At 41.1% G+C, this 26601-nt stretch overlaps 1 protein-coding gene across 5 annotated transcripts in view; it reads left to right on the top strand.

Moving 5' to 3' along the window:
* The window catches only part of SYT16 (synaptotagmin 16), a 136938-nt gene that overhangs the window by 78596 nt on the left and 31741 nt on the right, over positions 1-26601 (top strand). For 4 of the 5 annotated variants that reach the window (XM_033953082.1, XM_033953081.1, XM_033953083.1 and 1 more), the window contains 2 exons: positions 12129-12341; positions 21342-21598. In XM_033953082.1, coding sequence (XP_033808973.1) covers positions 12129-12341; positions 21342-21598 — 470 coding nt within the window. The remainder of the gene's footprint in view (positions 1-12128; positions 12342-21341; positions 21599-26601) is intronic. The other variant, XM_033953085.1, reaches the window with a different exon arrangement.

Below are 26601 nucleotides of genomic sequence, written 5' to 3' on the forward strand. Positions count from 1 at the left end.
GGTCTACAAGGGGGGACAGGTCTACAAGGGGGTGGGCAGGCCTACAAGGGGGTGGGACAGGCCTTCAGGGGGGTGCAGGCCTTCAGGGGGGGTGCAGGACTTCGGGGGGGTGCAGGCCTTCAAGGGGGGGACAGGCCTTCAAGGGGGGGGACAAGCCTTCAAGGGGGGGACAGGCAGGCAGGTCTTCAAGGTGGGGGGACAGGCCTACAAGGGGGAGGAACAGGCCTTCACGGGGGGGGACAGGCCTACAAGGGGGTGGGACAGGCCTTCAAGGGGGGTGCAGGCCTTCAAGGGGGGACAGGCAGACCTTTAAGGGGGGACAGGCCTTTGGGGGGACCCTGGTTTAGAAGTACACGGAGGGAAGTGGGTGTTCAAAGAGACGTGCATATGCCAAACTTTGGGGGGGGGGGTGAAGAAATAATGGGTCTGAAAATAGAGGAGAGGGAGAGAAATGATGGACCATGGGATTTAGGGAGGGAAGGAACTGAAAGGGAGAGAAATTGGACACAAGGGATGGTGTGGAGGAGGGATAGAGATACTGGATAGGAGGGTAATTGGGAAAAGAAAGGGAGAGATGGTGGACTCTGGGGTGGTGGGGAAGGAGGGAGAGATGCCGGATGAAAGGGTAGTTAAGAAAAGGTGGATCTGTGGAGGGAGATGAAAAAAAGGAAAGATACCAGACTTCCTGGGGAGGGAAGGGAAATGGAAAGGGAGGACAGAGTTGGCAGATGGATGGTTAGCACGCAGAAAAAAGAAAGAAGGAGACCCTGGCAAGCAAGTTATCAGAAGAAAACCAGAGCCTTGGACCAACAAGATTTGAAATATAACCAGACAACAAAAGGTAGAAAAATTAATTTTATTTTCTGTTTTGTGATTATAATATGTCAGATTTGAAATGTGTATCCTGACAGAGCTGGTGTTGGACTGCAAACGTGAGCTAGGATTTAACAGAAAGAGGAAAAGTCCTTTTTGTTTCTTTATTTTATTTACACCACAGCGCCAGTGTGGTTAGGAGAAGCCAAAGGGGATGAAAAAGCTATAAAACCCACCAGGAGTTTTGAAAAAAATCACCCAACTGGGCAGGAAAATCGAATTGAAAAACCAATTCAATAGGCTGAATCGAATCGAAATTTTTTTTCCTGAATCTGGCAGCATTAGTTTGCGCTACTGTCTTAGACTTTAGGACCTGGGATTGGGGAGAGATGGCATCCTCAGTACTTTATAATGCAAGTGAAACGAGGATTTGGTCAGACTTTTGAAGGGTCTGCAGAAAAAAAATATTGTATAGGCCGGGGACATGAAACAGCAGGAAATGGGAACTTTTCTTCCTTCTATTTTTGTGAATGGAAAGGCTGAGGATGTCAGAGAGTTCAGTTAAAATATGTGCTTTATAAGAAAATATAATAATGTGTTTTATAAAGTTTATAGCATAGCTGGCCTACCCAGTGAGGTGTTTCTAGTGGTGGTGGTGGCAGCGTGTCAATGTGTTGAGAGGAAGAGGTGGTTTGGGAAATTCTGCTGAGCAAACTTCGGGCCCATTTCCACCCCCCAGTTATTCCACTCCACTCAACTGGTTCACACACTGAGTGGGTCTTTGGGTGTTGTATTGTGATCTCTTCCAGTGGTTTATCAGTATCTCCTTCTGGTCCAAGGAAGGAAACTTTGTTATCCTTAGCATTGACCTACAGAATATGTTTGTAACAGCGCTGCTTGTGTGGCATTAGGCTATGTAGTGATCGAAAGAAAAAAACAGACCTTTGCACATTTTTGCACTATATGGTGGGTGTATGAGGAGATTCACATTTCCTGCACAGTTAAGTCCATGTGAAGTTACCTTGTGCTATATTTGACATCTAGCAAGGTCTCTGTTTGAAAGGAAAGATCTAAACTTAAAAATGAAGTGGCCAGAAGTTATGGTAAAAGCAGATAGTGTAGCTGGTTTTAAGAAAGATTTGGACAAATTCCTGGAGGAAAAGTCCATAATCTGTTATTAAGACATGGGGGAAGTGTCTGCTTGCCCTGGATCGGTAGCATGGAATGTTGCTACTCTTTGGGTTTTGACCAGGTATTAGTATTCTGGATTGGCTACCATGAGAATGGGCTACTGGGCATGATGGACCATTGGTCTGACCCAGTTAGGCTATTCTTATGTTATGTTCTCATCTGTAGGGGCCTTTGTTTTCACTTCTTATTTTAATGTATTTTTTTTCTGGGAACTTATCAGTGTTTTTTATAATGGGAACAAAAATGGAAGAGAATTAATGTGTATGGGATGAGGGAGTAACTAATTTCTTCAGCTAAATAATTCAATCCACTTCAAACAGACATAGGAGAACTCATGCACCATTCACACACCCTCCAACCAAAAACGTCAAAAGAAAAAAACTGTTCGACAACCTCCTAGCCATTCGAGCTGCAACACTCGACCCCCAACCCTACAACCAATTGACATCGACCACATACTGCAAAACCTTCAAAAAGAAATAAAAACCCTTCTATTCAAAAAACACATAAAACCGAACTAACACAATCAGAACTGTCCCAAGCATCACCTGCAACTACTCCATATGTTCTTCTGATGTCATGACAATTCAGACATAATTTATGTTATGTTATGTTATGTTTGGAATATAAGAAAATTTTCACTGCCTGTTTCTATTCTGACCATTTATTCCGTTTCATGGTCATTACAAAAAATATTTTTTTACATGGGGGGGTGTCAAAAAATGATGGGCCCCGGGTGCCACATACCCTAGGTACGACACTGGGTTGATCTGCTCTGCTGATAAATTTGAGAGAGTTATTCCACTACTGATTAAAGGTCATTGGCTACCTGTCCAGGCTGGGATATATTTTAAAGTCTCTGCTACTGTTTTCAGGATTTTACATGGTTAGGTTCCTCAATATATAGCTTCACTGATAAATTCTCCATCGTATAATAGATTAGTAAGGCTGAGATATTTTTTTTGATCTTGCATTTTCCATCATCTAATAGAATTAGATTTTAAAAATGTGATCAATTCTCTTTCTTTTTGTTGCAACAAAAATGTGGAATGACCTTCCAATGGATTTAGATATCTTAGCAATTATCTAATATTTTGGAAATATATAAAAAGTTTGTTATTTGATAGGCATCTGCCATAGATCAATGGAAAATACTTTTGATTTAGGGTCTTTTTAAATTAATTCTTCAATGTAATGGGGTTACAGTTGTATCATCCTTTTTTATGTGATCCACACTGATCTTCCAAGTTATTCATGGAATATAAGCATTAGATTAGATTAGGTACCACACAGGCCTGCATTACACGCATTGGCAGGTAGTATAGATATCGGGTGAATAGCAAAAATAATAAGCTGATATTCCCCCTAACAGCATTGCCCCAGACAGTAGCTCCCAACAGCATCTGCTCTTAGACACCCCCCCCCCCAACAGGTTGCCTCTCCCATAGTTGATGTTCTCCTGCTCAGCAATCCTTGACCCTCTTTCTACCCCCTAACCCTATTACAACTTTTCTTCTTGATAGTCAAGTGAACAAGGCGGAAGTACCCTTCTGTTTCTGTCCCATAGCTGCTCTGGCATTGATGACCCCAGCAGTAGTCCTGTGTTACTATTAGAAGGGGGTCAAGATCCTTAATAGCAATATTGTGAGACTGTTAACTATATTGTTAAGTGTCTCAGGCACCATTGTGAACCTGGGACTCTCACAATTAGAGAGGGAAGGTCATGTTGAGAGGGTATGGATTTTAGGGGGAGCTATACAGGGGAAGTCTTTAATATTGGGAGATGATTGGGTTGAAATATAGTTGCCAGGGGGTGTTGAGCTTGGTTTTTTTGATGCCAACAGGTAATGGGGAGTGGGGCTCACCCCTTTAAGCTGGTATTATGCCTACCACAAGGCAAGTGTAAATGCTGACATTAGAATGTTTATTATTGATATGTATTCCCCTGGTAAAAAGGGGTATACACATCAATATTGTAGACTCATGCAAACCATTCCTTCTCTAAGCCCAACAACACTTCCTTGACATCAAGAAGTAGTGTGGATTACTATGTTTAAAAGCAGCTTTCTAGAATCACTGCTACATGGGTATGACAATCTGTGGGTGTTTAAGCTACTATTTACATGTGGGGATCTTTCAAACTTAGGGCCATAAGTTACACTACAATATATGAATATGACATAAAACGATTAACATAAAAGAAAAACATTAGCAGTGGCTCCATACCATAAGGGACAGATTGAGCCAATCCTAGCTTTTACTCACAAACTATCCCTAAGGTTATAAACCCAGTCAGTCTTCAGGATTTAAGGTCATAAACTCAGTTGGCTTTCAGGATTTTTACAATGTACAGTATATTCAGGAGATCTATTTGCATGCCCTGCTTCCACTCTATACACATGCATATTCATTCAGCTGGGTTATGGCCCTTGAAGATCAAGTCTGGCTCCCTGGTTTAACCCATTGCATCTATGGACTGACAGATCAATTTTTTTCCAAGAAGACCAGGAACTACATATCCATGGTTTCAGAGTGGTGTAAAATCAAGATTGGCTCAGCCTACCTTTTCTAATGTAGAATAGAGAATGACACAGTGACAAAATTCATCACCGTTCCCGTCCCCGCGGATAACCGCGGGAAACCATCTTCATGTCATTCTTTAAGGAGAGAGGGAAGAATCGGAGTATAATTGGGCACAACCACTGACCCGCAAGCTTTGCTTTGAAGAATGCTGGTGTAGAAGGACTGAGGTTGAAATAGACACTAGAAAATGACATGGGATTATTTCCCGCGGTTATCCGCGGTGACGGGGACGGTGATGAATTTTGTCACCGTGTCATCCTCTAATGTAGAACCAGCTGTACTATCATGGCATCTCAAGGCTAACTATTACTGGGATGCTAGATAGTTCAAAAAGCCTAGTATCGATAAGTTTGTTTGTTACTGAAGAGGACAAGGTAACCATGGCAATCATATGACTTTCCCAATGGTCTGTCTTAAAGTGGTGCTTAGTAGAGGAGATGCTAATGGACTTTTTACAGGGTTCTTTTTTTGCTTTGTGTATATATATTTTTTTCAATTGGAAAACACATTTCCTGTTTATCCTTGTGTTCTTTTCAAGACATTGAATCTTGATTTTTCTCTCAGGTAATGTTCCATATTTTAGATAAATTGGAAGAAAACAAGAGATATACTGAATGCTTTTTGTTTCCATGACAACCTTTTCTGGCCACTTATTGAAGACCTGGTTGCCAATGGTAATGCAAGAGAGAAAATAGACATGCATCATTTAGCAGCCACGGACAGTAATGAATAAGAGATGGACCTCTTGGAATTGCTGTTAGTTTTGCTGTCATTTTCAAAATGCAGCTTTCTGGTATACAATTATGATATTAAAACTAATTGACGTTAAGCTATATGTGCAGTTAAAATTATTTGTTTTGCCATGTCTTTTTGAGAAGATTGGGGTTTTTTTTTAACTATGCTTTTCAACTTCAGAGAAATTTACTTTTTCTGAAATGCAGATACAATAATAAAAACTTCTTATGAAATTAAAAAATTAAAATTGGATTCTCAATGGGACCTATTGGTATGAGGAAACATAGCACTTTTGCGATACTAAAGATTATGTGGATGGTTAAATTATCAGCTGTGGTTGAAAGCCATCCACTTTCAGGCCTTGCAAAGTATTTGGGGGGTTGATATTTAAAGCAATTTAAAAGGCCTGGAGAAACTCAGCCATTACCCAGTTAGGACCTGATTCTAGATATAGCGCCAAAAATTTGGCACCGAGTAGAAGAACAGTACAATTCTACAAGGTGTATGTAACTTTTATAAATCGTGCTTAGTGGGTACATCACATAGCTTAGGCACATCTGTTTAGATTAGCTAAAACCAGGCCTAAATACCTGTGTATAAGTTGTATGCAGATGGGACATATTCTATAACAATGCAGGTGACTTTTAGGAACGCCCACAATAATGAATCCAAAGTTTATCCCAGATGTTCTTCTATTCCATCACTGTTTTTATCTTCATAACCTCCTGCAGGAAGACATTTCAAGCGTCCACCATTCTTTCAGCGGCACTTAATTGGTTAGTGCTGCTGAAAATGTTCAGTTAGCACCTAAATGAAAACCAGCTATTTTGGAGGCATTCCAGGAGAGAAGTCAACACTTGGCTGTTTAAGTGTTGATATTTAACACTTAACTGGTCAAGGTAACTGCATAAAAAGACATTCCTCCTTTATGTCATGCCCATTGCCACTTAAGTGCTGAATATTGCACTTAACAGGCTATGCTTTATCTGGCTCAGCAAACCCAGAAATTCAAAACCAAAGCCCAGACATGGCTCGACATTGAATTTCTGGGCATAACAGTACTAATTTAGGTCAGCAAAACACTGAACACTGCAGGCTGGAAATTGGACCCGTTGTTGACATTTCTCATGTCATTTCAAACGAATGTATTTTCCCGTTGAATATCTGCTTTTAAAACCAAGTTTATTTTATTCCCTTGATGTTCTTTCAGTTGCCAGAAAGATTTGGCTGATCTGTAACATAGTAACGTAGTAAATGATGGCAGATAAAGACCTGAATGGTCCATCCTGTCTGCCCAACCATATCTGTTCTCTTTATATGCCAAAATACATTTACATGGGTATCTCAGGACAAAGGTCACTCCTAACTTCACAGCCTGAGGTCTCAAAATAAGAAACTGCTTTCTTCTCTTCTGGGTAGAACGAGCTATGTCTGGATACATTCTTATTTTATTTGATAGAAAGGGAACATCTTTATATTTTAAAAAGAACTTAAGCATCCATTCCCTAATCTTAATCAATAGCAAATTGTACCAATAAAGTAGCAGGAACTTGAGTCTCAGTATCCGACCCCTCTAGGAAATTAGATAAATCCAAACTATCAGCAGATAAATTCTACTGATTGGGATTTTAAGACCATCTCTTTTAAGTAGGTAATATATTTTAGAGAGAGGTGGATAAGAAGGCTTAGGTACTTTCAAAACTTCATTCAGAAAGCGTTTAAACATAACTATTGAAGATATAGAAAACACTTTTGGAAAATTGATAATCCACAAATTATATCTCCTTATTGAACTTTCCACCATTTCTTGCTTGAAATGAAGACTTGCACTATCCTTAACCCAGGTTAGTGCTTGTAATTCCAAAGTTTTTAATCTGGTGTCAAAGTTCTCTGATTTATTTTCCAAACTTGAAACTTTATTTTTTAATTCCAAACTTTCTGAACGTACAGTAGTACAACGTTGAGAAAGTTGCTTTATCTGGTTTCCCAGAGAGATATGGAGATTAGATATAGCCTCCTAAATCGACTCCATATTAAAGACTTCAGGTTTCTGTAGGGGCAAAAACCCAATGCTGAGACCCTCTGCAGAGGCAAAAGTATCTATACTTGCAGTAGAACTCTTTGAAAGGATTTGTATTTGTTTCAGTCTCCCCTCCGGCTTCAATGCTGGCAAAAAAACTCTCCTCCTGCCTCTTCACAGGGCTGGATCCCCCGCCCTGTTTGGTCAGCTTGAGAGCGTCCAGATTCAGGCCTTGCGTCGGCAGCTCCTCCACCACTCCAGCTGCTCCTGTCGCTGTGGGACGAGCCAGAGGACTCCGCTCCTCCGGGGATAAGCTCACACCCTCGAGGGAGGGCTCCTGCACCTCAGCCAGTGTGTTTCCTCTTGCTGAGGCTTCCTCCGGCTGCTGCGTTCAAGGGACATGCTGCACAAAGGAGTCCATCGGCCTGGTCTGAGATATAGATTCATCCGGGAATACCCGGGTTTTAGATTTCCTTTTCACCATATAGGAAGACAAATTTTTCAATATAGATCACGTCGGCATCTCCCTGCAGCCTTCAAGCCGCCATCTTAGTTGAGCTCCGCCCCTTGCTAAGCATAAGATTGACGCGATGAGGAATGATGATGCGTCGGCGTTGAACACCCTGTTGAAGAAGAGCATTGATGCTTTGAAATAGTGGATTGATGCCTCATTGGAGAATGTTGATGAGATGAACTAGAAGGTTGATGCGATGATTGATGCCTAGAAGTAGAATGTCGTCGAGATGAGGAGTGACGATGCCTCGCAGAAGATCCCAGAGAAGTAACTCGGTACTCCAAAGGATAGCTGACTTCGGTACCTTGAGGCCTTATAGTGCTATGCTTAGGCTGGGCCGGTATCGAGGGAGTCAATGTTAGCACCGGCATGCAGTGCAATTTTAACATATTACTGAGCTTCTTCTGGAAGAAGTCATTGGGTTTCTTTCTGAAAGTATGCACCGGTCCTGATGGCTCATCAGCCAGTACCATGGGTGCAGCAGGTTGTCTCAGAGTGGGTGACTTCGATGAGGATGCACACTGTGAAGGAGAGACAACCTGCACAGCTGAAGAACAATGGCATCGCTGTTTGGTCTGCATCAAGGGACTTGATGCTTTTGAAACCTGCAACGCTTACTAGGAAGTGGATGGCTTTTAAGCTGGTATCCCCGATTCTTTAAGATCTTCCAATATCGATGCTGATGCAGGAGTTTTTAATGTTGACAGCTCTGAAGATTTGTCGGTGTTCATGGCCGAGCCGAACAACTTTTCCTGTTGAATGCAACGGACCTTGATAGAGCGCTTTTGTAAGGTGGAACACCGAGCACAAGATTCAATTTGGTGTTCAGGGCCTAAACACTGTAGACACTAGCTATGAGGGTCAATGATGGAAATAGGCCGCTGACACCTAAAGCACTTCTTAAAACCTGATAAAGGTTTCGACATGGACAGGAAAATTTTTTGTCGGCGAAATAAAACTCAATTTTGAAACCGAACGAGAGATCTGCTGAGGAAAACCCCCCGAGGCCGAAGCCCAATTTGAATGATAAGGAAAAATAATATATACTTTTTTTTTTTTAGAACAAAATAAAAGATATTAAGAGAAAAAGATGCTAAAGTGGGAAGGCAATGCAGACTGAATGGAGTCCAGTCAAAAAAGTACTTCTTCGCTTCGCGGAAAATGAAGAACTCAGGTGCACGAGCAGGCATAGGGCGGGAAGGCACTCACGCATGCGTGGTGGGGCAGTCGCGAAGTTTCTCAAAACTTAAAGTGACAGTACACTTTTTAAACTGTAAGTACCGGGCTCTGTGGATGACGCCACCCCACATGTGAAAATATGCTGCCTGCTTCTCCTAGGATAATCACTATTTACCCTACCCCATTGAGAATATTTACCATTTAAACCTACCCTCTGTTTTCTATCTTCTAACCAGTTCTTAATCCATAATAACATATTACCTCCTATCCCATGATTTTCTAATTTCCTCAGAAGTCTCTCATGAGGTACTTTGTCAAATGCCTTATGAAAATTCAAATACACAGTACTAACCGGCTTGCTTTTATCCACATGTTCATTCGCCCCTTCAAAGAAATGTAGTAGATTGATGAGGCAAGATATAGGATTTAAATTTTTTCATGTAACATGCAGCAACTGCAAAGACCTGTGATGTAGTAAAATATACATGAAGCATGCATGTAAAAATCCAAAGCCAGTTAAAGTTAAATAGCATAATGATTTCTTGACTGCTACTCTGTTTCCAAATTTGGAGGATAGTGCATTTACACTTGAGAAATATGCATCCAAATAACCAAAAGGTCGTATTCTTGGTAACTGAGATGGAGTTTTTTGATCATTGATTGTGTGTTTTTCCACAAGCCTTTAAAAGTTTTATTGGAACTGTAATATTGTTTGTATTTTTCATTATTTAAAATACACTATATGGACTATTCAATATACACACTTAAGAAACAAATATGTCAAATGAACTGGTGTTCAGTCCAACCCTTGGGATCTGGGATTGAAATGATGCAGCTCTAGCTTGTTTTTCTATAATATCCATCATGAATATTCATCATATATATTTGCATATATTTGGTGCAATTTGCATTCCCTGGTTATTGTTTGCAAAACAGATCTATCTGTGGTCATTGAAGACCTGAACTGAATACCCCTATAGACGTGCAACAGAGTGAAACTATGGGGCCCTTATACTAAGCCGCATTAGGTTCTAACATGTGATACTCTAAGTCTAAGGCATCCTGCATTTGTACATACTAAGGCCCATATTCTATAAAAAGCGCCTTAAATTAGGCCCCAGCACCTAAGTTAATTCCAAAACACCATTTAAAAGCGGACTTAAAAGAAAATTCAAGCTGCCTACTGATGCCTTAAAAAAATGGCGCTGGAATCGCGCCTCTGGAGGCGCATTATGGCACCTAACGCCACTGTAGGCATGGTTACACGCAATTCACATCAAAGACAGGTGCCAGAAAATATAGGCCTTGAAAACCCTGGCCTACATTTCTGACACCTACTTTTGCCAGAGATGTGTTTCCCTAAATGGTGCTGTTGCGTGATCAACACGTGATCGGCAGCCATTTTTAAGTTCAAGTTCAATTTCTTTAATATACCGCAAATATAAAACCAGAAGGCAAACCTAAGTGGTTTACAATAAAAAATTAAAATTAAAAAAAAAAAAACAACAACCCATCCTCCAAGATTTCTGTAATCTTGTCCCCTCTCTAATTATTTCCTTTTTTCCTTAAATTGAGGTTAATATAGAGATACACTTAGGATTTATTGCCTTAACTAATTGCTATCGGAGATTTTCAAGTGTTATCTATTTTCATTATCAAGTGTAAACTTGTAATAGTTGAAAATTGCATAAATAAATAAATTAAAAAACTCCCAACAAATTAAATAAGGTAAAAAGGAAGACAAAACGCAAAGAAAAACAATTGAGAACATCAACAATGATGCCATTTAGAGAATCTGGACCTAAGTGCACAGCATTAATTTTTTGGTAATTTTTTTCAGGGGTCGTGTCAGGGGTAAAGAAAGGATGAACAGTGGTCACGGAAGCAGTAACCAGTTAGCACATGCACATTAGCGTGCGTTAACTAGTTACCACAGGAGCCCTTACCACAGGAGCTCTTGCACGAATGGTCACTTTAGCACATGGCCATAAATGAAACAAATACAAAAAAAGGCTTTTTCATGGCAGCGCAAGAAATGGGCTTAGCGCATGGGAAAGACCCGTGTAAGGACATGCTAAGCCCACTTCTTAGCACAACTTAGTAAAACAGACCCTATAACCCTTTTTACTGTTTATGGTTATGGGCAAGTCGACCCTCTCATCTCTATGACTCAGGGCTTCTTTTACAAAGTCGCGTTCGCGGTTTAATGCATGTAATAGCGTGCGCTAAACTGCCGGCCGTGCCGGACGCTACCGCCTGCATCGAGCTGGCGTTAGTTCTAGCTGCGTAGCGTGGGTTTAGTGCGCTAAAAAGCTTCTTGCGCTAAAACCGCTAACGCGGATTCGTAAAAGGAGCCCTCAGTTTACCCTATTATAATAGGCACTGGCAATCATTCTGCCTTCCTCTTTTTTCTGTTCATGAGTTATCAGTCAAGACAATTTGCATAGACCTGTGGTATCCAAATAACATTACTGCAACTTGCTAGCGATACCACCAGATATAATGGATTCAACGCAGAGTTTAGAGCTCTGTCCATGGTGTAGATATTGATCATTAATGGTGTGTTGGAGTTGTTTGAATAATTTATATAATTGTTTTATTTTGTAACTTGCCTTGAACATTCTTCTTGGAAAGGCAAATGAAATAAATTGGTTTTCTTTCTTCTTGTAGAATTGAGGATATAGAAATTAGGAGTTAGAGAAATGTATGCGTGAGTATTTTTGTTTAAGGTGTCAATCATTATGCTCCGTGAACTTTACTATGAGCTTTCGCAGTTCTGGCTTAATAACTGTGAGCAGGTTGAAGATACTGTAAATAATGGAATGCTGTTAAAAAAAGGCTTTCTTTTTACTGTTCATGAGGTTTATATAACTCCCAAGTGGTAAAAATATAAGTTAGCAGATAATTTGTCCCCTCAGGCAAACAAATGAAGAAGCCTAAACAGGGTGACTGCAGGCCATTAAATTAAATTAGTCTCAAGTCTATGTTTTGAAATGATCAGAAATAGACGTGATTTTCTCTGGCCCTTCCATTGCTTATAGTATCTTATAGGGTAGATCAATTGTCAAGAGCTTGTGTTATGTTTTCTCTCAGTGAACAGTTATGGGGAGGATGAGGAGCTAACAACATCTTCAGACAGTGATGAGGAAGTGACTAAACAGTTTGAGATCTCCGTATCACGCTCACAGAGTTTTCGATCAGCAGTTTCAGACAAAGCAACACAAGCTGGTTTAGAGCAGAAGCAAAAATTCAACTGCTTGCTCTCAAATCATGAAGAGTACAGCACAGAAGCATCTGAATGTGAAGGTATTTCAATGTACAAATATTTATTTTTTAACTTGGAATTCGTTTTGAATCTACAGCATGCTAACATGCCCTGTATGCAGGAAATGGTTCCACTCAGACTTTTCTCTTAAATTCTTTATTACACTAGTTTTATCTGCTTATTTAATCTGGCTAAAATCAGGCCTGTGTTCTAATGAGCCAATATTTGTTGAACTGCATTTCTCAAAACACATTTGGAAAAGATTAAAATGGATGATAGTTATCCATCAGACTATACAGTAAATTACAATTTGCAAACCCTTTTTAAAAATCTCCTTTGAATTGATAATATGCTTTTGAAATGATGCCTGAGGCCTTTACACAGTTGGTCAGTCACCATTGCAAATTTTACACATTAGAACAGTGTATCACAAACTGTGCCACGGCACATTGGGGAGGAGGAGAGGTGCCGGCTGACTGCCTACAGGATGTACCTCTCGTGGTCATCCTGTAGGCAATCAGGCAGCGCTAGCGCCTCTCTTTATATCCAGCCCTCTTCTCTGCTGGCACCCCCCACTGGCGTCTTAGGGCCTATCTGAAGGGCCTTCACGCATGTGAGGACGTCGACATGATGATGTCATGCATGTGTGTGACATCATCACGGCGATGTCTGTGCACTTCTGTATGCCTCGAGCTGCGGCCACTAATTTAGTGTGTCGCGGCTCGAGAAAGTTTGCAGGACGCTGCATTAAGAGGATAATTTTCTAAGTCATTTCTATGAGTAAAATTGTGCAGGTACAGTTTTATGCAGGATCTAGGATGATTTATCACAGCCATTTTATTGCAGCTGTTTCATCCATAGCAGGAGACTGAATGGGGGCGACCGTGGAAGGGAAAGATCCCCCCCCCAGATAACCCTGAGTCCCCCGGAACCAAAGCAGGACCCCCAGCTGCCTGTAAATAAGCCTTGCACATGGCTAACATAAAATCAGGGCTCAACAGCCCTGGCGGCAATCCAGAAATCATAGCAGGAGCAGAAGATACTTTAAGACTTGTTCCTGTCTCTCTAGGACAGGAGGAAGGTCACCTGAGGCAGGGGGCAAAAAGGACACGCTTCTTGCCAAAACTGAGGGACAGGCCGTTGCTAAACTGTCAGCTGAAGTAATATGTGGCACCAAAACCAAACTCCACCCCGCCACTACAGAAACACTGCTCACAGCTTCAGCCGCAGCGATTAAGGGAATTCCCGGCCTCCCCAGCGGTCCACAACACCGAATCTGCCAGATCCGCCAGCAGATGAGGAAACCCTAGCATGGGCAGCAGTAGAGGCCCAGATGTTGCCACCGCCTCCCACAAAGGGGAGCCGGACACGCCGACACCAGGAGCCAGGTCCTCTTTGACGCAGCTGGAACATTTTGTGCACCCGCCAGCCGCATCCACTGCTCGACGCCCACATAAAACACACTTGTGCTGCTTCTTTGAAGCACTGATACTGAATGCACCAAAAACACACGTACAACAGCGCCATACAAAAACGGCAGCCTCAGGACCATTTTATGCTCCTTTAATTTCATGTGTCTTTTTTTAAAAAAAACTTCTCACAGCTAATTAGCTGTCTCATGAAAGCAGACCCCACAGGCACTTTAAACTGTAGTCTATGCCAAACAGGTGGCTAGGTGTACAGTTGAGGCTCCTCTAAATTCAGAAAACCTGGGGAGGTGGGGGGAAATGGGGGGGGGACTTGACCCTTCCGAATTTGCCACCCAAGAGGTTGGTAGGATCCCCGAGAGGGTCCTCTAAGCTCTATTCGGACAGCAAAAGGGACAAGAAAGATTCCCTAAATCAGATCAAACAGGCCCAAAACAAACCTCAGCACAGACTCCACCTGCTGGAGACTGAGAAAAGACTGATTGTAATAGGGACTGCAAAGCCCACTTGTACTGTAGCCAAAAGTTAGTGTCTCAGTTTCCACCTGCTGGCAGAGGAGGGTAAACTCATCCATTTTTGTGCCGGTCTGGAGGGACGCTACAGAAACAATTGTATATTTACGCATTGAAGCATTTACCTTGCTGGCCTGTTTTTAGCCCAGGCTGGCTGTATATTTATGCATTGGAGCATTTACCTTGCTTGGCTGTGCTAAAAACCTCTTGTGCCATTTAGTAAAAGTTTTTAGCACAGGCTGGCAGATGTAGGCTGGCACGGTGAATTCTCTGCGCTTCTCCCAACGCTCATGGGAACTCTGAGTGTCACCCGATGCTCATAGGAACTCGGCCTTTCATGTGATATTTTCCTATTTGCTTCTTTGGAAGGTTTTATCTAGGTTTTGAGAATTATATGACAATTATCAATTCTCTCAGCATGAGTAAAAAGGCTAGAATATTTTTGCAGAGTTTGCCATATGTGATACACGTTTACTCTTTTAATGCCTTCTGTGTAGACTGAGCATTGGTGACTGATCTACTCTTTAAGAGCCTCCTTTATGAAGCCTTGCTAGTGAATGCTGTGCGGCAAAAGCCCCAAAGCCCTTTAAATCCATAAGGGCTTCGGGCAGTTAATGCAGCGGCTCGCATTAACCGTCTTCATAGAGAATGCTCTAAATTCATTATTTAAATGCATTTTTTGAGGTGCATAAATTCACTTATCTGCAACCAAAAGACATCAACTGAAATGTTTCTAAATATAAACATTCAGTTTCTTGGCCAAAACCCGCTTTGATACCTTCTATTAATTTGACAAAATACCTTTCTGTTGCAGGCTTTTACAAAGCTTGCGGTAGAGGTTTCTAATGTGGGCCAGCAAGATAAATGCTCCATGGCTCTTAGAATTCCTATGAGCATCAGAGGACTTACCTCGCTGGCCCATGGTAGAAACCTCTACCGCAGCTTTGTAAAAGGAGGCCTGTAGATGTCTACAAACTGATATGTTGACATTTGCAATGAATGAACGGTCATTTGTTATTTAAGTATGGTGTAGAATTTGTTTAATATTTTTCCCTAATAGGTACATTTCTATTTTAGCCCCTTCTACAAAATGATATGCTGTATATAAAGTGATTTTTTAAAATTGATATTTTTCTAATCTACATCAAAATGCATTCTGATGGTAATTTTATAACTGGTTGCCTAGATAGCAGGTCCAAGTAGGTACCCATTATGGGGTTAGTTTATAAAGACACATAAATACCCATAAAATTGTCGTGCAAAACATGCAGAAATTATAGGTAAATGCACCTGTATACATTTATACCTACTAGGAGGTTCATGTAAATAAATGTCCAAACTCCCTCTCCTCTAAACATACCTTCAGGTCATGAAAAAATTAATGTGAATATTCTCTGCTTCTGTACAAAACTCCTGGTGTAAAAGTCCTTTTCTGTAAGTAAAGCACAGTTACACGTGTTATATGAGGCAGCAGGCAGATATTCTCACATGTGAGTGATGTCAGCCATGGAGCCCGGTCAGACAATGCAAAAAAGTGTACTGTCACTTTAAAAGTCTCGAGGACCACTTGTACTGTGCATACACTGGTACCTTCCCACCCAACACCGGCTCGCAGAACCATCAGTTCAGTAAAACAACTAAGAAGTCAACTAGGGGAGGTTGTGAGAATGCCTGCTATCCTCAGATAACACCCGTTACAGGTAAATAATTGTGCTTTATCCTCAGACAAGCAGGCAGCATATTCTCATGTTTGAAACTCCATAGCTGCCAGGATCATGTGTCTGAGCTTGGTGAAACCAAAAGGTTTGGAGGGAAGTTGGCATCTAAATGGAGAATAAATTTTGGAGGACTGCTTAGCTGAACTGACTATACCATCTGGAATGATTCTCCAAACAGTGGTGGGATGTGAAGGTATGAATTGAGGACCAGGTGGCTGCTTAAAGATGTCCTCAAGGGGTGGAACTTAGGTAAGCTGCTGAAGTCACCATCCCTTTAACCTTATGTGCAGTAACACAACTTTCCAGTGTCAGCCCAGCCAGAACATAGAAAAATGAGATACAGTCCACCAGCCATGTGGAGATGGTTCTCTTGGTGACAGGCGCTCTAAGTCTGTTAAGATTGAATGACAGGAACAGCTGAGTGGAAGTTCTGTGAGGTTTGATCTGATCCAAGTAATAAGCAAGAGCATGTTTACAATCTAGTGCGTGGAATGCAGCTTCACCAGGGTAAGAATGTGGTCTTGGACAAAAGACAGAAAGAATTTTAGACTGGTATAGATGAAATTCTGAGACGACATTTTGAAGGAACTCCGGATGAGTTCAAAGAACCACCCTATCACGGTAGAACATTGTAAAAGCTAAATCTGACACAAGAGCTTGAAGTTCACTTACTTAGCGAGGAGATGTAATACATATGAGGAACCAAAAAAACACTGTGGAGTGACGATGTTCCTGAAATGGACTTTATTGAAAATATCAAAGTTCCAAAAATACAATTAAATAATCCACATAAAGATAAAATAACCACATAAAAACCTAAAGGACCTAGTCCGCTGAAAGCGTAGGACCCAATACGGTCCGTGTTTTGACAAAAATGTCTTCTTCAGGGGTCCCTGAAAGTCCTATGGTAGTAGATACGTGGAAAAACTGATATGTGGAGAGCCGTGGAAAAAACCATAGGATTTTCAGGGACCCCTGAAGAAGACTTTTTTGTCGAAACGCGGACCATGTTGGGTCCTACGCTTTCAGCGGACTAGGTTTTTATGGTGGTTATTTTATCTTTATGTGGATTATTTAATTGTATTTTTGGAACTTTGATATTTTCAATAAAGTCCATTTCAGGAACATCGTCACTCCACAGTGTTTTTTGGGTTTCTCTTGGAGTTTTTCTCTGTGGATCTCTTGGGGTCAATTTTCTTTGTGTTTTGGATAGATATGAGGAACACTACTTTCCAAGTAAGATGTTTAAGAGATGAGGTCGAGATTGATTCAAAGGGAGACATCATCAGAGTAGAAAGAATAAAATTAAGGTCCCAGGCCACTGGAGGAGGCTTGAGAGGTGGCTTGATGTGGTTAAGGCCTTTCATAAATCTGGAAACCATAGGTTGGACAGACAGTAGTTTTTTATTCAGAAGGGTGGGGTGAGTGCAAAGAGCACTGAGATGAACCCTAACTGAAGAAGATTTAAGACATAAGTCAGAGAGGTGTACGAGGTAGTCCAAAACTGACGGAAGAGGACAAGAGTTTGGGTCTAGAGACTGGAGATTACATCATGATGTAACTCAGGTCCACTTGAAATGATAGTGCTGTGTGGAACATTTTCTAGAAGTTTCATTAATAGCTGTAACTGGATTAGATAACATGTAAGTCTCTACTGGTGTCGAGGTATTTGTGACTTTTATGTTGAGGCACACCTCAAGAGAGATATCAACAATGATGGCAACCTAGTCTCAGTGCATCAGTGATTAGAGTGTGTTGATGGTGTGGATGCATGAAATGACACTGATGTATGACTGAAGGGAGAAGAATGTTTATGCTTCTTAACTTTTTTAATGTACTTCTCCCGATGGAGGCACTGTTGAGGAAGAGGCTGACCCGGGGGTAGATGTTGTTGGTATTGGTGCCAATGCTGAAGGTTGTTTTCGGATGTCGGTGTCGGATTCTGTAGACATACTTGATGTTCCCAAAGTTGCCATAAAGAATTTATCAGACTGAACCATTTTTGCAAAGTGGAGCAGCACAGGCAAGAATCAGGAAGGTGTTGAGGACCAAGGCACTGAACACACCAGTTATGGAGGTCAGTGATAGAAGTGGTCTGGTTAAACTGGGTACATTGCTTAAAGCCGCTAGATGGTTTTGTCACTGATGGGAACACTGATGACACAAGCTCAAAGGACTCAATGGTCCAAGGAAGTCGAGTAGTTATTATGCCAAAAACTCCTCAATGCTTCCAGCCTGAAGGCCTCAAAAATCAAAATTGGTCAAAAATAAAAATCTTTTCAACTGAATGAAAATAAAATAATAAAATGAAAAAAATATGAAGAAAAAAGAACGGGAAGGCAAAAAACCCATAAAAGTTTGACGCGTTTGGAGAAACTACAAAGTACAGCTTCTCAGCTCCATGAAAAACTGAGAACTTATGGTTCTACGAGCTGATATCAGGCAGGAAGGCATTGGCATATGCACAGTAAGGGCAGTTCTTGAGACTTTTAAAGTAACAGTACACTTTTTTGCACTGTCCATACTAGGATCCATAGATGACATCACCCACATGTGAGAATATGCTGCCTGTTTGTCCTGGGATAAAACAAGGTTTACTCATAAAAAAAGTTTATAAAATTGCCTCCCTATATATTCAGGATATTTAGTGTTAAGCATGCTCTTTGTAATGTTGCTTGGCTTAGAATTGAGTGAGTGGCTTACAAATGAGTGTAAGTATAGTGGTCAGACCACTACACTTACACTTTCAATATCAACTGGACCAAAAACAAAAAAACTATAACAAAACTCAATAAAGTAACATACACCTCACGCAAACACATCGAACCCTCCATATTCTGGTCTAAAATAGATGAAACTATTCTAGAAAACAACCCCGAGGACTTCATCTTACAATGGGAAAGATTATGCTCCAATACCCTTGATGATCTAGCCCCACTGCAAACCAAAACCAGAACCAGCAGGAGATCAGATAAATGGTTCGACTCCGAACTGCTACAACTCAAAAGACAATGTAGATGACTAGAAAGAAAATGGAGAAAATCGAACTCAGATCATACAAAATGTGCCTGGAAAAAAATCAACAAACAATACGAATCACAATTAAAGGACAAAAGAAAAGCACACTACACCAACCTAATAGGCACTGAAACCCAAGACACCAAAAAACTATTCCAAATTCTAAAAACCCTAACTGGCACCAAACCCTACCTGACCACTAACAATACTACCCCCCCCCCCCCAGCCACTCTATTAGCAGAACACTTCCAAAATAAAATTACTAATGCAAGAGCTACCCTCAATGACACCTCTACCCATCCTAACGAATTCTCCCCATAGGTAGAGATTCTACTGCAGCAGACAGAATATGGTCTCAATTCCCCAACATTCAATGGCCCGAATTCAACAAATACTACAAAAAATACAGCCATGCATCCTGTGACCTCAACAACTGTCCACCATATCTCCTAAAAACATCCAGCACAAAATTCTGCGTTTTTCTTCTAAACTGGATACAAATCTCGCTAATAATCAGCCACTACCCAACCAACCTCAGCGAAATCATCATCACCCTGATCCTCAAAGACCCCAAAGGACCGATAGACCAAACAGCCAACTACAGACCCATTGCCTCTATTCCACTCTACGTCAAAATAATAGAAGGACTAGTTGCCAAATTCCTCTCCAATTACCTAGAAAACCATAACATACTCCATCCCACACAATCTGGCTTCAGAAACAACTTCAGTACATAAACACTACTAGGATCTCTCTTGGACATAGCCAGACAACATCTCAGCACAGGAAAAAAATGATGCTCATACAACTAGACCTGACCGCTGCATTCGACTTGGTGGACCATAATATACTACTACAAATCCTAGATACAATAGGTATCACAGATAAAGTATACACATGGTTTGAAGGATTTCTTAAATCAAGAACCTGTAGAGTAAAATTAGACAAACAAAAATATGAACCTTGGTCAAACCCCTGCGGAGTTCCCCAAGGTTCCCCTCTATCCCCGACACTCTTCAAACTCTATACAGCCTCCCTCAGCTCTCACCAGGACAAACAAGGCATAACCTCCTGCAGCTATGCAGATGACGTTACTATTCTCATACCCTTCGATCAACCAAAACTCTCCATGACAAACACAATATACCAAACACTAAAATCAGTAGCAACCTGGATGAAACTGAAATTGAAACTGATCACAAACTGAAATTGAACCCAGATAAAACTAAATTCATCCTCCTAGAAAACAACACAATACCAACCATAACCAACATTGAAATCAATGCAATCAACTACCACATACAAGCCACTCTAAAACTACTAGGAGTAACTATCGACAGATGCTGCACCATGCAACCGCAAATCAATAAAACAATACAAAAATCATTCTCAGTCATGAGAAATTTAAGACAAGTTCGGAAATTCTTCGAGAAAACACAATTCCAGCTTATAGTTCAGTCCCTAATACTAGGCCTACTTGACTACTGTAACATCCTCTATCTCCCTTGCCCTACAACCATAACAAAACAACTACAAACTATCCAAAACACAGCACTAAGACTCATCTACTCATTAAAGAAACATGACCACATTACAGAAGCTTATCTCAAATCGCATTGGCTTTCAATCCCAGCAAGAATACAATTTAAATTCTACTGTCTACTATTTAAGACTTTATACAAAGACAGTCCAAACTACCTGAATAACCGCCTCATCTACAACACCTCAACCAGACATAGGAAAACTCACACCCCATTCTCATACCCCCCAATTAAGGAGGTCAAACGGAAAAAACTATATGATGGCCTCCTGGCCACTCAAGCAGCCAATCTACAGACGGCATCCCTCGACTACAAGACTTTTAGAAAAGAAATAAAGACCATACTCTTCAAGAAAGCCCTGAAAAAATAAATAATACCGCAAGTTTCAAACACCACCTCTCACTAAAGCCAATTACCCCAAACAAATAACCATACACATTTCTTACTCTCTTTGAAAATGACCAGTTTTCTTTTTTTCTTTTTTGGTAAGTTCTTGTTGTAATACATCCTTGATAATTCTTTTGTAATCCCCCTTGAACTGCAAGGTAATGGCAGAATAGAAATCCCTAATGTAATGTAACGTAATATACCCTAGTGAATCTTTGCAAAACAGCAAATTTTATGGTTTTTATTGGTCACTATTATGTTTGGGGAAACCAGTTCATTCTTACAATTAAAAATAGCAAAGGTCCTTATCCAGTAAAGGTTTTTTTCTCATAACCACAGAAAGAGAAAAAGTCATTTTTGAATAAGGTCCTAAATTAAGAAAGTAAAAATAAATTAATCTAGTCCTTCTGAAATAACTTTCTTATTGGTCATGATTAGATCTAGATGGTTTAAGTCAACTGAGTTACCAAGATAACATATCATATCCCGAAGATGACCACATATCTGTCGAATCAAGAACACCATCTGAGGGTAGAAGCATTGGACGCCAGAAGATATGTGGAAGGGAGGCTGACTCAGCTCCTAGCCTTAGTAGACAGGCTACAGATGGCAGCCTGGAGATGGAAACGGCATTTAGTAACCAGGGGTATGAAGGGAATGATGCGACAGATAGCTCATCAGCATGGAGTCCTGAGGTAAATCAGCATTGTTCTTTGGTACTTTTGCGCTGCTTTTTCTTTATCTATAAGTATGAATGTTGCTTAAATAGTGTTTGAGAAATTATAGACTGCTATCATTATTTTTGAACACATACAATATAAGGAAGAAATTTTCAAGAAACCAAACAAACTAGTCTAGAGATATTTATGTACTAAGTATTTTCTCTGTTGTTGATAAAGTACCTGTTTAAAATAATTCACTTGAGAAAATCACATTATGTTAGGAAATGGCCCTTGGCCATTTCTTTGGACCTGTCTTCAGTTTTTTATGTGGTTCGCCATCATCGCCTATTATTTGGATTTTGGAATGGTTTAATACAGGGGTAGGGAACTCCGGTCCTCGAGAGCCGTATTCCAGTCGGGTTTTCAGGATTTTCCCAATGAATATGCACTGAAAGCAGTGCATGCAAATAGATCTCCTGCATATTCATTGGGAAAATCCTGAAAACCCGACTGGAATACAGCTCTCGAGGACCAGAGTTCCCTACCCCTGGTTTAATACTTCCCTGACCGATTAGTCCTTCTCTCTTTCTAATGCTTCAACGTGCTCCGTAGACTACCCTTTACTGTGTGGAGTGCCATAAGGTTCAGACATATTGCTGTTTAACATCCCCATGGCCACTATGATTCAAGAGTTTAGATTTATGCCCTAAGGGGCTCATAATAATAATAAAAAAAACGTCTAAAAAGTGGCCTAAATGGGTACTTGGATGATCAAAAAGCCCATCCTGTATTCATGTATTTTGTTACCGACATGCATCATTTTACACTTATCCACGTTGAACCTCATTTGCCATGTCGCAACCCATTTCTCAAGCGTGTTTATGTCACATTGCAGGTCTTCGCAATCCTCCTGCATCTTCACTACTCTGAATAACTTCGTATCGTCTGCAAATTTAATCACCTCACTCATCGTACCAATTTCCAGATCATTTATAAATATGTTGAAGAGCACGGGTCCAAGCACCGAACCCTGCTGCACTTCACTGGTGACTCTTTTCCAGTCTGAGTATTTTCCATTTATCCCCACTCTCTGTTTCCTATCCACCAGCCAGTTTTTAATCCATGTGAGTATTTCACCCTCGATTCCATGGCTCGCAATTTTTTGAAGTAGTCGTTCATGCGGAACCTTGTTGAACGCCTTCTGAAAATCCAGATATACAATGTCGACTGGGTTACCCTTGTCTATCCGCCTGTTTACTCCCTCGAAGAAGTGCAGCAAGTTCATCAAGCAAGATCTTGCTTTGCTGAAGCCATGCTGGCTGGTCTTCATCAGATTGTGTCCGTCAAGGTGATCAATGATGCGGTCCTTTATCAGTGCCTCTACCATCTTTCCCGGTACCGAGGTCAGACTCACCAGTCTCTAGTTTCCCAGCTCACCCCTTAAACTTTTCTTGAAGATTGGTGTAACATTCGCCACCTTCCAGTCTTCTGGAATCCTTCCTGATTTGATCGACAGTTTGGCTATCAGTTGAAGCAGTTCAGCTATAGTCCTTTCAGTTCCTTGATTACCCTCAAATGGATGCCATCCAGTCTCGGGGATTTACCATTTTTAAGCCTATCAATCTGCCTGCATACCTCTTCTAGACTGACCGCAAACCCTGTCAGTTTCCCATTTTTGTTTCCCGCTGATAGCCTGTTGGCTTCCAGTATGTTGTGAATATCCTCTTCAGTAAATACAGATGCAAAAAATGTGTTCAGTTTGTCGGCGATGGCTTTGTCCTCTTTTAGCACTTCCTTTATTCCATGGTCATCCAATGGCCCCACCGCTTCCTTCGCAAGTCGTTTCCACTTAATATATCGAAAGAACGGCTTGAAGTTTTTTGCCTCCTTGGCTCTTTTTCCCTCATAGTCTCTTTTGGCCCCTCTTACCGCCTTATGGCACTTGCTTTGATACTGTTTGTGCTTTTTCCAGTTTTCGTCCATTTTTTACCTTTTACATTCTTTAAATGAAGTCTTCTTGTCTCTGATTGCTTCCTTCACCACTACAGTGAGCCACGCCGGTTCCTTGTTCTTTTTCCTCTTAGATCCCTTGTTGATACGCAGTATATATTGATTTTGTGCCTCGGTGACTGTGTCCTTAAAAAGGGACCATGCTTGCTCTAGCTTCTTTACACTGCTTATCCTCTTCTTAATCTTCTTCCCTACCATGAGTCTCATCCCTTTGTAATTTCTTTTTTGGAAGTTCACTGCCGTGGCAGTCGTTCTGGATCGATCTTTCGCCCCTGTGTCCAGATCGAAGCAGATCATATTGTGATCACTGGTTCCCAGCGTCCCCTCGACTTCTACACCTTGTGCAGGTCCTCGTAGTCCATTTAGAATTAAGTCCAGAATTGCGTTTCCTCTCGTATTTTCCATGACAAGTTGTTGCCTACAGCATCCAGGAACTTGGTTTCCATACCCCGGATAATTGAAGTCACCCATAATAACTGCGTTGCCTCCCTTGCAGTTGCGTTTAATCTCGTCCGTCATTTTTCCATCAATTTCTTCGGACTGCCCTAGGGGTCAGTAGTAGATGCCGATCTTTGTTTTTGTTCCATTTGTTCCCGGAATTTTGACCCATAGAGACTCTAACTTATTCTTCGTGTTCTTTCCTGTAGACTCAATTCCCTCTTTGATGATAGGGCAATGCCCCCACCTTTTTGACTCACTCTGTCTCTGTGGTATAGTTTGTATCCCGGTAGCACAGTGTCCCAGACGTTTTCCTCGTTCCACCATGTTTCCGTGATGCCGATGATGTCAAGGTTATCTTTTTGTACCATAGCTTCTAATTCACCCATCTTATTCTTTAGGCTCCTTGCGTTCGTGTACATACACTTGAGTTTACGGCCTGTTACTTTCTTGCATTTCCTTCCCTCTTGTGACTCCTTTCCATTCCCTTCACGCCTCCCTTGCTCCTTTTACTCTCCCAGTAAATCTTTTTTTTTTTTAACCTTAACTGCTATACTTATTACTTTAGCAAATAAGTAATATTGTCATGCTAATAAAATTATCTGAACTATCTGTTCCTTATGCCAGTGTCAATCTGCTGCACTTGCCTTCCCCGTTGACAGTTGCAAGGCTACAGCAAGGACCTTCTCCCCTGCAGTCTATTGGACAGGCTGCAAGGGGAGGTGATGCAGTAACTAAAATTAGCAGCACTTCCTTCCTGTATTTCCTGTAGCTGTGCAGCATGGAGCTTGGTGCCCCAGATCTACAGACTTACAGGGAAAAATATTGGGGGTGCTCAGGCACACACAGAGCTGGTGCCTATGAACCAAGGGACAAAGATTCATATCCCATTGTAATTCTTTTTTAAATGTGATCCCTCCCTGTACCAGGGAGAACATAGGGAGGTATCAGAAACAGAGGGGAAATAATGGACCTAGAGAGAATAGAGACAGGGACAGAAAGGGAGTTGCTGCATGGGAATGGTACATGGACAGAGAGGGGCAATGCCAGACATGGGAGGGAGTATATGGATATAGAGGGAAAGTGCTATATGTGGGAGAGAATAGGAAGATGAATAATGCAGGACGTAGAGTAGTGTTGATAAATTCAGGGAGATGGCCACACGGAGATGCTAGACAGGAAAATATAGGGGACACAGAGAAGGGAAAGATAGGCACACAAAGATGAAAGATGGAAGATGGATGGTGAGCAGAAAGAAGAAATGTCAAATGAACAGGAGACCCTGGCGAGTGAGTTAAGAGATGACAGAAGGAAACAGAAATCAGAGCCTGGGACCAACATGACTTGAAAAATAAAATGACCAGACAACAAAGGGTAGAAGAAATAATTTTATTTTCTACTTTGTGATTAGAATATATGAAAACCTGCCAGTGCTGGTGTTAGACATGGGTAGGGTCCAGGGCAGAAATTTGATAGGGGACCTCAAAGCCCACTATTAGCCTATACCATCTTCAGCAAGGGGGCAGTTGCCCTAATTGCACTCCTTGGCCAAACACCATCCCTGGCATGTGTGATCTTTATATTTTGCATAGCATAGGAGGAAATGGATCTTTCTATTTCTTTGTTGTACATGGAGGGTATGGCTTCTTGGGATTTTGGTTTAATTTATGTTTATCATTTTTAGTCAGCTAATATATATTTGGCATTTGTGTTCTGTGTGTGTAACAAAGGTATTCTGTTAGGATGAATTTTCTAAGTAGCACTCGGTTTTCCTGATAGTAGCGGGGATAATGCAAGGGGAGACGGGTTTTGTTGATCCCTTTTCTGTATTTGTAATTTATAAAATGACAGTTGTAGAGAATATTGTTTCTTTTTATACTTTAATAAATGATATTATATATAAAATCATAACTATGGGCTTTTGCGGATGGGATCAGACTGAACTCACGGGGACAGGACAGGGACAGAGCTCGTGGGGACAGGGCAAAACTTGCGGGCATGGGGCAGGGATGGTGACAAACTTTGTCCCTGTGTCATTCTCTAGGCTAGTCATTCAGTAACCCTGTGCTGGAGATTTAGTTTTAGGTTAACATCCTGTTCCATCAGGCACACTATTCTTCAGAGATTTCCAATCTGCACGCTTAATAATAATTAATGAATACACCAGTTTTGGAATTTAGCCTGAAAATCTGGAACATCTGTTTATCAAGACCAACAGAATTTTTTTTTTAATTATGAAGAAAACTGCAAAATGCACTTGAGAACGAGTAATTTAATTCAGTGATATGCTAGAAAAGCACAGTTACTTACCTGGTGTTATCCAGGGACAGCAGGCAGATATTATCACAGATGGGTGACATCATCCATGGAGCCCAGTACAGACAATGCAAAAGTGTATTGTCACTTTAACTTCTTTAGAAGTCTCGCAACTGCCTGTACCACGCATGCATGCATGTCTTGCCACCCAACGTCAGCTTGTGGGACCATCAGTTCAGTAAAAAAAGCTAAGAAGCCAACTAGGGGAGAAGGGAGGGTTGTGAGAATATTTGCCTGCTGTCCCTGGATAACAACTGTTACAAATAAGTAAC

Source organism: Geotrypetes seraphini, chromosome 7 (genome assembly GCF_902459505.1).
Source record: "Geotrypetes seraphini chromosome 7, aGeoSer1.1, whole genome shotgun sequence".
Taxonomy (NCBI): domain Eukaryota; kingdom Metazoa; phylum Chordata; class Amphibia; order Gymnophiona; family Dermophiidae; genus Geotrypetes; species Geotrypetes seraphini.